This window comes from Drosophila arizonae, chromosome 4, assembly GCF_054131065.1.
Source record: "Drosophila arizonae isolate 15081-1271.41 chromosome 4, UAZ_ARI_1.0, whole genome shotgun sequence".
Taxonomy (NCBI): Eukaryota; Metazoa; Arthropoda; class Insecta; order Diptera; family Drosophilidae; genus Drosophila; species Drosophila arizonae.
Window position 1 is genome coordinate 25,432,961 of NC_142924.1, and position 14,569 is coordinate 25,447,529.

Below are 14,569 nucleotides of genomic sequence, written 5' to 3' on the forward strand. Positions count from 1 at the left end.
CATTAGAATGTGCCGCTCTATTCAGTGCGAATTTGACGGTTGGAATTGTCGGGTGTGTGGAGTGCGTGTAAGTGTTTCGCAATTGCAGCAAATGTCAAAGCCCCAAATTCATGGGTAACAAACTGTTACATGTTTGAATTTTACACACAAAAATCAGCTCGCGCGTGAAATGGTTGTTTAATTGAAATAATTTCACCATCATTTGCCAGATTCGAGCGAATCTCCAATCTCTTTTGCATGCTCAACATCTGTCGCAAATATTGGCGGTTCGTTTCTTTTGGCAACAGGTGTCAGTAAATTAGCCAAAAGCGTAATCTGTTTTCTTTTATATTTGCTGTCTGCGCAATGATCGAGGTGTAATGGAAAATGTGTTTATAAAACGATTGGTGGCAGTGCACAGATCTTTTCTCTACCTGCCCGCCCGAAGTGTAAAAATGTGGCACCAATTAATTATCGCACCATCTCAAAGTGTTTCGCTGCAAATAATAATGAAAATGAGAATATCTAGTTTTTAATTTTATGCGTACGTTTAGTGCGTGCAATTTTTGACGAAATCGCGTTGCTTTGCTTTGCTTTGCGACTTCACAACGTGACAAAATTTGTTAAACAACAGAACAACAGCAACAATAACTGCAAGCAAACATACATAAATATATGTAAATATGTATGTGTATACATGTATGTATATGTTGTATTTGTACGTAAGTATGCGAATATGTGGGCGGACATGTGCATAAAATGAATAGGAAAAGTTTACAATTAACTTAGCTGCCATGTTTTATGGCCCATTTCAAGTACCGTTAGTAAGATGTCCCTGCGTGAGTGTACTGCTGCGTGCGTACGCATGTCTGAGTAGGCACATATGCTACTCCATAAACACACATTCAGCCATAGACATATATATATAGATATGCAATTTGCCTAAATCTTTAAATGTATGCCAATTGGCTAAAGCCAAACTCAATTAGCTGTCGTTATCTTTGTCCTCTGAACATTCCAAGCCCCCCATCCAAGTTTCCCATTGACAATTATGCAATTGCACGTAGCAAACAACACCGCACTCGCATTTAATTTACATAAATTTCGCATGCAACGAGAAAATAATTGATAAGCGTCATAAGCACAACAATAACAATGTCAACAGTTGCTGCTGCTGCAGAGTAAACAGCTGAACAGCAAAAACAAAGCTCTTACAATGCAATTAATTTATTTATTTATTTTTTTTTTTTTTTGTTCACTTTTAATGATTTTTGCGTGAGCCCCAAAATGAGTCAGTCTCAATAGCAAAAGGCGCGTGGCGGCGGGGCATGCCTATGTAGTGACGCGGGCAGCGACGTCGGCTGCGACGTCAGCGCCATAAGCATATGCGACTGACAGCGTGCCTTAAAATGTGAGCACAGAATGTGCGAGCGGGAGGTGGGTGGGCGAGGCGCAGAGCAGTGCGAGGGAGGCCGCTGTCAGACCCGTTTCGCTTGTGTTGTTGCTCGCAATATGCAAGCGTGCGTTTTGCATTCAGCGTCATCGCTATCGACGCAAAGTCGTTGTCAGCGTCAACGTCAACGTCGACGTCCCTGTCACTGACCACAGTCAACGGTACACACATTTATTGGCAGCTGTGCTGTTATGTTGTGCATTGCTGTTGTTTTTGTTATCAGAGCTTTGCGAATATGATGGATGGCGATGGCCGTTAGCCAAAGCGAGCCACCCGACAGATGGCATGGAAAGTTTGTGGCGCACTCGATGAGCGGCAGACGTTACTGTCATATCCTTATCACGTCTTAGACATTAAATTTAAATAAATTCCAATGCCTTTATAAATTAATAATGCTGATTAGAGAATGTGGGTTAAGAGATTATGCCGATTAAGCGGTTTTGCATGCTCACGCGTGAGCAGCATAAAAACTGTCCGCAAATTACCCGCAAATTGCTTTCTGAGGCACCCGCAGCTCCAACCAAGCCACCCACGAGTGGAGCACCTGTTATCGGTGCGCGGTGACGTGGTCGCATGTACGTTTAATTAAATTCCGTATGTAGATGGATTTTCAATCAGTCACATGGCCCCTTATCACTTGCTAAATGCAAAACAGGCCCGGACACTATCTGAAGCCCTCTTGTTGTGGCCTGTGGCCTGTAGCATGTGTCATGTGGCATGTGGTGTATAGTTTGTGGCGCGTTGCATGTGGCCAGTGTATGTACAACATGTCGAAGTCGCCGAGTCAACAAACGTTGCACTGCCCTTGGCCCCGCCCATTAGAAGTAAACATATGTCGGCAACAAGCAACAAGAGTGGCCCAGTTTTAGTGAAGAAAGTGGGGTGCAGGTGCGTACATGAGTCGGCGGCTGTTTAAGTAACATCCCATAAAAATGTTGACAGCGAATTAACATAACCATAAAAGTAATTCGTGCACAGGCGATAAGGCACACACCCGACTAAGCAATACAGGTGTGAGAACCTGTTAATTGCCGCCTGCTTACAGATAAATCATGTCGTTTCCATGGAAAACAATATTAATCCATAATTAAATTTCATTCAAAATGAATCAACGCAAATATGTGAAAAGCAACGTCAATACCTTTTAATAAAATTTAATCTCCGACGAGAATTGTCAGCGTGTAAATAGTAAGTTAAAGTTACATCTTAAATGTTATTTTCTTCGATTCTCGCCTCTGTGGGAATAATAATAGATCCTAGAACAGATATATAGCTTTATACATATATGGGCAAACGAAAAAGATTGATTGACGGACAGACGACAGACAGATAGACACGGATTCTCTTAGTGTTTAGGGTATTTAAATAGTAATTCAATTCCATTATACCATCTAAAATATTCGCTATAGTTAATGTTATTTATGTTTATATCTGCGCTAAATGAGAGAAATTAATAAATGCGAATTTGGCATCACATCTGTGGACTGGAAACTTAATAGAGAGGTTGCTAAATGACTTCATTGGTCGGCCGAATTTCTATTCCTATCACTCAGAGGTTGAGTTTCAGCGCTAATTAACATTACAAAAGCAAAGCTGAAGAATCGCTCCTCGGTGGAAGCAGTGCGGTTCAAGTGTGCGTCTGTGTGAAATGGCAATATTTATGGTGCGGCAAAACAAAAAAAAATAAAACAATGGGCGAAACGGCAGAAATTACCAGGGATTCAGATTCCGTGTGGGGGTTAGAGCTGCGGCATCTAATGGCCCACCCAACGAGCACTGATTGGCTCATCGTGCTGTGGTCTGTGTGTGGGGGTACTTCTGTTTTACGAACCTCTAACTAAACGGAGACTTTAAGGCCAACTGACGCCGAATAGTCAAATAAAGACGTTAAGCCTTCGGCTAACACTCAGTCGAGCACCTCGCTGTGTGTTTAATGCCTGCTTGGCCCGATTCAGTTTCAGCTTTAAGTCCTTAACTATGCCTTCACACAACCATCCACATGTGCGCACACTCACACATGTATGTAATATGTATCTATGTGTGAGGGCAATGGATGTCGATGAATTTTATTGTGCTCTGCGGCGCTCAGAGCAAACGCTACGAAAATCGCAATTAACGGTTTATTTCATTTCTACCTTTCGGCATATCAAATTAATAATGTACTATGAAACGAGCCATAAACAAGTCAACCGGAGTTTCTGTAGGAGGCAAATGCTCAAATTCCAGTCATAAACTTCGTAAAATATTATAAAATAATTTATATAGTTTTCAATCTATAGTAGATCCCCACTGCACATTCAGTTACATTCGCACAGGCGGACAGGCAGACTTATATGAGCAAATTTATAAGGTTATAGCGTCATTGGGCTATGACGACGGTTCCTTGAACGCTTACTGTATACAATATATTCCACAGGGCTGCCACGCCGTCTTCTAACCTCCATTTTCACGCTGAGTTATAATAATGAGACTAATCTCTAACTGAGATACAAATAAAATATTGAGATACAATAAAAAATAAAATAAAACTGTAAATGGTTCCAGGAGTGCTTTTAGATTGAGCTAAATACTTGAGAGACCCAAATCTACTAGATGATTCAAAGGGATATTAAATGTTCAGAACATAATATATATTATGTTGGAATATTTCTCAGTTAAATAAAAATGAAAATATACAATTGAACTGCGATTTCAAGAACGTAGTAAGATTTGAACCCAGTATTAAAAACGACCAAATTTATGTGCATAAAATATCCATTAAATTAAAGAATAACGAAAATTTTTGGGACTCTAGCACTTGGGATGCATGTAGATATAATTTTCTAACTTAATGTTGTAAAGGGTCTTAACAGATAACAATAATGACCGTCGCTTATCGATCATCGAGTATCGACTGTAGACCTTTACTTAAAGACATTTATTATTTATTGTCCGAAATGGCGACCGACTAACGTTTTACTATCTGTCTATCGTAAATACTTAGTAATCGCAAAGTTTTCCGGGTTTATGAAATGATGTCAGGTATTTCTGCAAATTGACTCTGCTATAAAACACTTCGCCCTTGGCCCGTTTCCGCCGGCTGAGACATCCCGACCCGTGGAGATAAACTCATGTGCAGTGCAATTTAAAGGCAATTTGTGACAGTTTAGCTTAAGTTTGACTTTCAGCTGACACGCACGCAGGGGCCGACACTGTGGGCGTGCCGGTTGGCATTTGCTTGCTGTGCAAGGACAAAGGACGAGTCGCGCCCGCTTGCTCATTCCAAGCAGTCGACCCCTTTCAGGAATGACTCGAGACATAGCAGCACAATGGAATGCCATCCTAATGTATCGTAAAAATGCACTATGACGGCAACAATACGTAAAGATATTGCACTTGGGTGCGACCGACTGTGCAGTCAGTAATCTTTCACAGTAAATGTAACCAAAAACGATGACAGAATAAAACAGAAACTCGACGTCTATTAGTTGACTTCGAAGTCAATAAATTTACAACTCGGCTCAAGTCGAAACAAATTTAACTTAAAAGGAATTCAAAGTCGTCCATTCAAGTATGGAACTGCTCATTAGGCTCACTTTGTTAGCAGTAATCTATGTACCATTATCTACAAAGAAAAATTCGAAACGCTGTCGAGCTTTGAACAAAGATGAAGCTGACAACTTTTTGAGAGATACACACAGACAATGACGACGAACGGGGCGTATACGCAATATGTGCGTCACGTACATCAAACTTTGAGCCACAGGCTCTAAAATTGATTTTGAAGTAATGAATGCGTTGGGCGCTTGACACCCATCGGCACAAATGGTGCGAACTGGCTGGCTGGCAATAGAGCGCCTGGAGCCTGTGATTAATGACCAAGGAAGTCGTTCACTCATTTATACTATGGGGTGCTCTTTATTGTGATGTGCCCTACAAGAAGGAGATGTGGAAGGCGCCCTTTCCAAAAGGGGCGCTACTTCGTGTCTCTAGATAATAAATGCCCGAGGCACCTTCGCCCATGCGAAGCATGGTCCAGCGGCAGCTGCTGGCACTCAGTTGCTCCTCCGACACGCAGTGGGCGCAAAGCAGGTTGTTCACCGGTGACCACATCTCGGCGGCTAACTCGAGGGCTCGCTCGTGCGAGCAGGAGTCAGGGTCTGCCGCCTCCTTGCAGCCGGGTTGCTGCTGCCCACCATTTGGATAGTAGTCCACATCGCCCAATCGCGCCATCGTGCCCAGTCCCTGGCCATTGGTGTGAATCACCTCCACGTGTACGGCGTCCTGAGTCGACAGCTTATGCTCTAGTGCATCTATGGCGTCAGGTGGATCGAGTGCTGTGATGTGTGGCAAAGGGTCGCCGAGCTGCCGCTGCACGAGATAAGCTACGGAGCCAGCCAAGTGCGCACCCGCCCCAAAACCCACCAGCTGCTGCTGCTTGAGCGGAACATTAAACTGGCAGTGCAGCATGATCAACAAGCCACTCACACTGTCCACAATCTCTGAGTTGCTTTGCTGCTCGTCCGGGTGCACAGCGAAGACATTGCAAGGCTCCCGCTCGAGCAGGGCCGCAATGAGTTTCAAGTGCTCAGCGCCTTCGCCGGGGATGCGAGGTATGTAGACTCTGTAGCCGGAGTGGACAGTCAGATGGGATTATTGATTAGATTCGGATGACTCACACAATTGGATCCAAGGCATAGAACGAAGAGCGCAGTAGCGACTCCACCTCTGGCCTAACACGTTGAGGCGTGCTTCCATTGCGACGTGTGTAGAGCAGATATTCTGGAGCTGCATCAACTGCAAAATAAATTGTTGCCAGAATTGGTCTGTTGCACTCCTGCAGTTGCTTTACTTACCCGCAGCCAGAAGAAGGCAGCCAAGCAGTACCTCAATGAACAGCATTTTCCACTCAACTGAAGCCTAAATCCAGCCCTTGGCAAGGTACCGAGCATTATTGATTACAGATAGCAAATGCTGATTAGATTAGAATATCGATAAGCGCGAATAATCAAAATACCTTCGGAATGATTCCAGTCCGTATACGATACATTAAAGCCTGCTCTCTGGCATAGTGGCGACAGTAATTTATGAGTCTTGTTGCAGCCAAGTCGAATTAATCGGATAGCTGCAAACAAATTGCATTTAATTGCTTGACAGATCAAGTTCATACCCTGTCGAACTCAGCCGCCACTTGTCCGCTCAGCTACTTGACCGTAAAGCAGTTTACTCGTTAATAGCTGACAGCTCGAGGTGGTCCCGCACCTGGCAAGGGTAGAGGCGCTGCTACTTCTGGCATTGCATGCATTGCTGTCAGCCAGACAGACATTGCACAGCTACTGACACTCCCACATGGCCTATACAAGATATCGACCCCGTTTGATGGGCAGTTGTCTTTATTAGGCTCCACAACTAAGCTGTGTGTGCTTAAAAATTCATTTGTCGCTCATAGACTCCAATAATCCGGCAGTTTGAGAACAAAGTGTTGGCTGTGCACTCGAGCCAGCGTTAACGGAGCAGATAAATTGCTTGCGAAATTGCCTGTCAAGTGCACGCGGCAACAATTAACCAAACGCCATGGATCCGGCATCCATTTACTAACTAAGCTCCAAGCGCTCCAAGCTCTTCGTGCCGGCTCAGTGAACACGTCAAGCGCTTGAGGCACACGCTGGATTTATGGACTAGCGTCTGTTATTAAATAATACCGACCCATTTATAACCAGTCGTAACGCTGAGTACAGCGTTTGGCGAGGGATTATCTTCCTACTCGCATCATATATGGCGAAAGAGTGGTCCAGACGGACGGAATACTCTGGACTCTGCGACCCAACCCAACATACTGTGCGGTGTGTGAGCTTAGATCAACTTTCTTATGGAAAAACGATTTAGATACTTGTTTGCCAATGTCTATGTTTATGTTTATCTGTCATTGTATTCATGCTATGTTAAAAAGGAAATCAAAGCATCAATCAATATCATATAGGATGAGCTATTACCAAATAACAATAGAGTCAATATTCATACTCGTATAAACGTCAAGTAAAACGAACTTGGGCACATCCACTCTACCTGTTGCATACGCTTTTATTAAACAGGTCTTTCTGTCATGCCATCGGCTAAGCGTTTATCTTTCAACTGTAAATATTGAGTATTTGCAAATAAGTAATTTTACTACAAGGTAGTGTATATATCTATGTATGTATATGTAAAGCAGAAGGATCCATATATAATGAAACACTTCTGTGGAAATGATTCTATGATATATGTTCTTATTTATCTATGTAGAAGTTAAATTGACTCAACATCTAGTCGTACTGCTTACTGCGCAGTTAGCAGAGTGCGTGATTATACGTGCGTGTGCATAAAAGAAGTGCAGAATGAGCAGAATATCAGCTTAGAGGGTTCAGGGTATCTCCTAGTCGAGCAGTCTCGATTGGAGCATTCTGACTTGTTTTTCCTAGGTCCGAACTGTAAGTGTAGACTTATATGTACTTTATGTACTTTAGATTTTTGTTGTAATTTAGCCCCCACCCCTGTATCCACCCCCTCACCCACATATTTGTAAAATGCGTATTTTAAATACTAGAAACTACACGATTTACAAGTTTCTTGGAGACAAAAAAGTTATTAAACAATTAAGTTCCCATAGTAAGCCCACACTGCAGCCAATGCGTGTTTATGCTTGCATCCCTATGTTATTCGTTGTGTATAAGCAGAGAGACGCGAATAATTATTTAAAATATCAATTCTTAGAAGGGTTCAGGGGATTTCGTAGTCGAGCAGTCTTGACTAGAGCTTTCTTACTAGTTTTTTCTTAAAGCAGCATAAATGTCTTTAAAAATTGTTGAAGCTGATAGCATTTTGACCCTGAATAACGGTTATGCAGTCGAAATTTTCAAAAACGTCTGACTGAAAAATTCTTATTTATTTCCAACTTGAATGCCACAAGACCTGGAGATTTCTCCATTCCATACAAACTTGAGAAGCGTAACTATTATGATCTCATTATTTCTTCTATGTATGTACGTTCGCGAGGACAACATAAACTAAAAAGATATGGCGTCTATCTACTCCCATTGGGATGTAGATAATCGGGTAAAACTGTATCGTATACATGGAGCTAGAAACTCAAAACTGCTGAATTACTGTGGATTTGATTTGATTGAACAAAAATAATCTACATGTATATATATACGGATTCGGCGTGTCAATTCGTTAAAACGTTTGAGTAGTGAATGAGTATTCAGCAATGGGTAACGCCCGACAGCAAAGGTCCTGCTTTTCTTTTTCAAAAGTTAAATTAATATGGTATTCATAAAATTATCTTGTCTAGACATAAAACAGTTAGCAGACGTTACTTTTATGTACGAGTGATTCATTATCTTTTAAACGTGGTTAATTTTGCTATTTATTTAACTCGAAATGTGCCCAAGTCGACGTGTGAATGCATTTGGCATCTACTTAGTAGATGGCGTCAAACGAATTCCATTACTCAAATATGATGCGCAGAATGCGCGGAATGCGTAAAACGGGATGTGAAAGAACGTGATACCAGACTAAGACCCTTGTGTGGGGCTTGTGTAGGTAATTGTGATGTGATAATGCGGAATTGTAATAAGCCAAGCGAGGGACGTGTTACACTTGCTATGGGCGGATGCAGCCAATCAGAGCTGCAGGAACGGGAACTAAAGGGTGATCAAATACCCCGCTTGTGCAAACCTTGAAGTGTTTGAAAGCGATTCAATATAATAAATTACTCTGAGAACTGCGATAGCTGCAGGCAATGGAATGGCTTTGCAAATATCGCACATACGCAGCGTAAGCCACCCCACAGAAAAGTCGCAAAACAAAAAGCCAAACAAAAGTGGGAAAGAGCTTATGAAGAAAACAATCAGAAAAGTTCCCGACTAAGAAAACCCCAAACATAGAAATTTTGCGGGTTTGAGTTACCATCATCGATTCCACATTGTCTTTTTCAGTGGTAACAAGAAATCATTTTTTATGCCCCCGAAGTTGTGAGGGATGTTGGAGAGACGATTGATGAGGCGTGAGGGAGTTCGAGTTGGCAATTTATGCTCCATGCCCACACAAGTGGAAGCAGTAATTTAATCGTTTCCATCAATCAATTAGTGTTTAAGATATGTGGGAGCTACATATATGGGAAACTTATCCAAGCAAATACCAGCTCTCAGTTTAATGGGAACAAAACCATATCACAACAAGTAAGAAGGCTCCAGCCAAGACTGCTCGACTGGGAGATACCCTGACCGCTCTAAGCTGATATTCTACTCATTCTGCACTTCTTTTATGCACACATGCATACACACTCCACCACACACACGCGCTCTGCTGACTGCGCAGTAAGCAGCGACTGCGCTTGGGTTGCGCTGCAGTGTGGGAAATATTATAAGAATTTATTAGTTGAATAATTTCTCTTGTAGTAAGACTATCTTTATGAAACTTTCAGAGCGTGATTATATGGTTAAAATGTGTATACATTTCAAAGCTATTCCAAATATGTTTTTTACAAATTGTGGGCGAGGGGCGTGGTATCGAAAATCTGTAAATTACAAAATCTTTGTATCCATTAACTTTATATGCAACGCAAGTGAAGTCTCCAGGTCTAAAAAAAATGTTCAAATTAGGCTGAAAAAACATAGTCGATTTTTCGATTATTCTCGATAAAAAAGTTATCGGACGATTTATCGAAAAAATAAAGCAAACTCGTACTGCGTATGGTACACACGAGTATGCATGCCAAATTTCAGCTCTCTAGCTCTTATAACTTCTGAGATCGACGCACTCATACGGACGGACGGACGGACAGACGGACAGGGCTATATCGACTCAGCTCGTCACGCTGATCAAGAATATATATACTTTGTGGGGTCTGCCACGCCTCCTTCTGCCCGTTACATACTTTTTCACAAAACCATTATACCCTGATTTCCCATTTTCAATGGGTTCAGGGTATAAAAATAAGATAAACTTGTACTGCCTATGGTATACACGAGTATGCATGCATTTTAGCTCTCTAGCTCTTATACCTCCTGAGATCGGTTTGCTAATGCGGCTGGACGGACGGACAGACGGACAGGGCTATATCGACTCAGCTCCCATTTTAAAGGGGTTCGGGGTATAAAAATCAAACCTACACTGGGGTCACTTTTATTAGCTCTAATGATGCCAGTGGAATTCGAATGGGCAACTGCAACACTTTTAACTTAATATTTAATACAATATTCACATTAATAATGTCCGTCTATCTTATCTAATTTCATTTCTGTATCCCTGACGGTCTGATAAAGTCCATCAAATACAAGAGCAAAGAAACAAAACAAGTTGGGTATTGCCAACTGCAGATTACACATTCTCGTCCCGTTAGCCCTCATTTGGAACACCCAATCGGTAGGTATATCCCGCTTCCAGTGTGCGAGTAAACAGAATTATTCTTTAAACGAACCAAGAGTAATGTGGGGCTTATGTTAAACCAATAAACCAATTAAACCAATGTTAATCTGCAGAATACTCATTCACATCCCATTAGCAATTTAGTAGCTAAGTTTAGCTCTAATACTGTCCTTTTTCTCCGATTTGGGCGTAGATATATAATTTTTGATCAGATCTTGGAACGAGCTGAAAATAACGTAACTGCAAAATTTGGAATTGGATGTGAAGCTTTTAGCTCTTAAACTGTTGGAGCTTTTTCGTCTTGGGTGGTCAACACGAATCTACATTCAAAATTTCAGCGTTCTAGCTCTTCATCTAATATAAATTTCTGCATTTTGGGATTTGACATGCCCCTAATGGGCGGAGATATACACAAGAATGTGTTCTAAATTTCAAGTCTCTAGCTTTAAAAAAAAAAAAATAGTTGATGCGGAGTTTTCAGATGAGTTAATTTAGGATGCCAACGAAGAGTCGCCTTGAAAATATATATTGTTAATGTGCAATATCTTTGATTGTTGTGCCATATAACTTCCTTTTTAATTTACTCGATATCTACTCATAACAAATTAATGAGTTGGACTACAAATAAAAGTAATGATTTTCTTACTAAGCCTAAATAAGCCACCAGAAGACGGTAAAGATACACGTGTTGCTACTTCAATAACTGGCAATGGTGATTGAGGCCTATTAGGAGATTTTCGAGAAGGCTCATAGTTCTGCACATTATTGTCAATGCTTTCAAAAGTACTGCACATTAAGGGTACCGTAGACGCATCTTCGAATACAGTCTTTAGAAACTCTTCCAGGTTTTCATCCTCTTTGTCACTTCATATACTCGACATGTCCACATCCGAAGGTACTGATTCGAGCAACTCCAGGAGTTGTTCATTCATCAGACCATTTATAGTGCCCTCTTGAAGCTATTTTTCAATCTCTATTAATAATTTTCAACAATAAATAAAAACCACACACAAATCATACAAGAAGTGCAAGCAGTTGTGGAATAGCTGCTGACAACAAATTTTGCCGTTAAGCCCCAAGAGTGCCTCAAGGCTCTTATCACTTTTACGATGCTACTAAGCTCAATTTCAACATATTCGCACCATTTAAACTTCATTTGTAAATTAAATTATCCTACCTTTCACGAAAAAAATATTGAGTTCAATAGGTTTTATAAATTCGCTTTTATCAACACTTCAAAAGACAATATGCAGCAGCTGAAATTTTTGGCGCGAAATTTTATGTGATGTGAACATTTGTTTATGAAAAGTATAATTTAAAGTGTCTGAGAGCTTTAAAACTTTTTTATGGCAATTTGGCAAGTAATTTTAACAGTCCTACGTTTTTTAAATTAACTAAAAGCTCTTAGTTATTTTTTAAAAATTAAAAATAAAATAAGTGCCTAGAGGCTCGCTTGGGGCTTAGAGGGTTAAAACTGTAGAGGAAACAGTTTTACCCGATTTGCCACGCCCCCAATAGGTGTCGATGTATTCAACATATATTTTTGATGTTTGTTAGTCAATGCAGGCATACCGCAAAATGCATTGTCCATGCCACAATTCGAAAATACTCCAGTATATGTTTCAAATACTTTAATACAGTTCACGAAAATTTCGTTCACACGGACAGAAGGACAGACGAACAAACGGATGGATAGCAAGACGGACGTTACACAATTTACTCATTTCACTTTCGTGTAAGAGTGTAAAGAGTGGGAGATACCCTGAACCCTCCAAGCTGATATTCTAATCATTCTGGACTTCTTTTATGCACACATACATACACATGCACTTATAAGCACACGCTCTGCGAAGTAAGCAGCAACTGCGCTTGGGCGGCGCTGCAGTGTGGGCAACATTAAATGAATTTATTTGTTGAATAATTTCTTTTGTAGACATACAATCTTAATGAAACTTTCAGAACGTAATCATATGGGTAAAATGTGTGTACATTCCAAAGCACAAGTCTCTAGTACTTGAAATGCGTTTTTTACAAATTGGGGGCGAATGGGGCGTGGTATCCAAAATCTGTAAATTACAAAATCTTTATATCCATTAACTTTAACTTTATATACAACGAAAATTTGAAGTCTCCAGGTCTAAAAGGGTTCAAATTAGGCTGAAAAAACAATGTCGATTTTTCGATTATTCTCGATAAAAAAGTTATCGGATGAGTTATCGAAAAAATAAAGCAAACTTGTACTGCCTATGGTATACACGAGTATTCATGCCAAATTTCAGCTCTCTAGCTCTTGTATCTTCTGAGATCCTTTTGCTCATACGGACGGGCGGACGGACGGACAGACGGACAGGGCTATATCGACTCAGCTCGTCGTCCTGATCAAGAATATATATACTTTATGGGGTCTGCGATGACTCCTTCTGCCTGTTACATACTTTTCACAAAACCATTATACCCTGATTTCCCATTTTCAAGGGTATATAAACAAGTAAGAAAGCTCTAGTCAAGACTGCTCGACTACGAAATCCCCTGAACCCTTCGAAGAATTGATATTTCACAATAACTCTTCGCGTCTTTCTGCTTACACAATAAACACACACACACACCGAAAAACACGGGCACGCAAGCATGAACACGCATTGGCTGCAGTGTGGGCTTAATTTAATTGCTGAATAACTTTTCTTTTTGATTGACTACGCTCATGAATCTTTCAGATTCATAACATTAAAGTGCGTGTCATGTGCTTTGGCACAGTACAGTTACAGTATTTGAAATACTCCTTTTACAAATATGTTGGTGAAGGGGTGGATATAGTGGTGAGGGGTAAATTACAAAAAAAAAAATCCAAATTCGATTTCTGGAGAAAAATTCGAAATGCGCATGATATACACGGACGTAGGAAAAAAAATTTTTCTGAGATCGACGCGTTAATATATACAGACGGACGGACGGACGGACAGACGGACAAGGCCAAATCGACTCAGCTCGTCGCTCTGATCAAGAATATATATACTTTGTGGGGTCTGCACGCCTCCTTCTGCCTGTTACTTTTAACAAAACCATTATACCCTGATTTCCCATTTTCAATGGGTTCAGGGTATAAAAAAACAACTAAGAGATCCCAGAGCCCGGCAACTACGCTTGGGCTGGGCATGTGGGAAATTAATTGCTCATTTACTTTTCTTGTGAATGGAATTTCTTAATCAACTTTAAAGAGCATTTATATGTATTTATTTGTCAACGTACAAAGTGTCAACTCGATTGAGCCAATCCCCCACAAGGCAGCAATCTTGTAAGCAGCCATATGGTTATGTTGTTTGGTTAGTGTATGCCATACGCATTATCGATAGCTCATCGTATTTACTCAATATCAATCAGTATTCATAATTTTAAGTCGTTTTTTAAGCTTAGGTTGATTTACTGTGATTGATACCATGCCCCTTTCCTCCAAATTATGGTATAATAACACTGTAGACTGTGCTTTGGTAAACACGAAAATATTAATGCCATTAGTACGCTCTGAAAGTTTGACCAAGGGCAGACGATACGTAAGCTGCGCAGTTAGCAGTGCGTGTGCTTATGTGTAAGTGTGTATGCGCGTGTGTGTTATTTACTATATATGTATGTATGTCTAAGCATAGAATTATTGGAGACTTTGTAGACCATAGGCTTATTTTGTTAAATATCGCACCCTCGGGAGAGTAGGCAGACTGATGATTCAATAGAGATCTTAATAAAATAATTATAACT

The 14,569-nt window shown here is 40.7% G+C and overlaps 2 protein-coding genes across 3 annotated transcripts in view; one reads left to right on the forward strand and one right to left on the reverse strand.

Moving 5' to 3' along the window:
- LOC108613831 (speract receptor) overlaps positions 1-14,569 on the forward strand; it is a 21,110-nt gene continuing 6,541 nt past the window's right edge. For both annotated transcript variants that reach the window (XM_089468330.1, XM_018007570.2), the window contains exon 1: positions 1-67. The gene's annotated coding sequence lies outside the window, so the exon portion shown is untranslated. The remainder of the gene's footprint in view (positions 68-14,569) is intronic.
- LOC108613837 (lipoprotein lipase) lies at positions 5,310-6,349 on the reverse strand. Its single transcript, XM_018007584.2, has 3 exons — positions 6,268-6,349; positions 6,091-6,208; positions 5,310-6,035 (listed from the first exon to the last, which is right to left on the reverse strand). The coding sequence occupies exons 1-3, from the start codon at positions 6,311-6,313 to the stop codon at positions 5,345-5,347; spliced, it is 855 nt and encodes a 284-aa protein (XP_017863073.1). The 5' UTR covers positions 6,314-6,349; the 3' UTR covers positions 5,310-5,344.

Bases quoted from the DNA above. Each gene is read 5' to 3' on its own strand.
- LOC108613837 (XM_018007584.2), bottom strand. From the start codon at position 6,313: ATGCTGTTCATTGAGGTACTGCTTGGCTGCCTTCTTCTGGCTGCGG. The intron at 6,209-6,267 runs GTAAGTAAAGCA...TTTATTTTGCAG, and splicing joins CTGCCTTCTTCTGGCTGCGG to TTGATGCAGCTCCAGAATAT. The intron at 6,036-6,090 runs GTGAGTCATCCG...CTCCGGCTACAG, and splicing joins TATGCCTTGGATCCAATTGT to AGTCTACATACCTCGCATCC.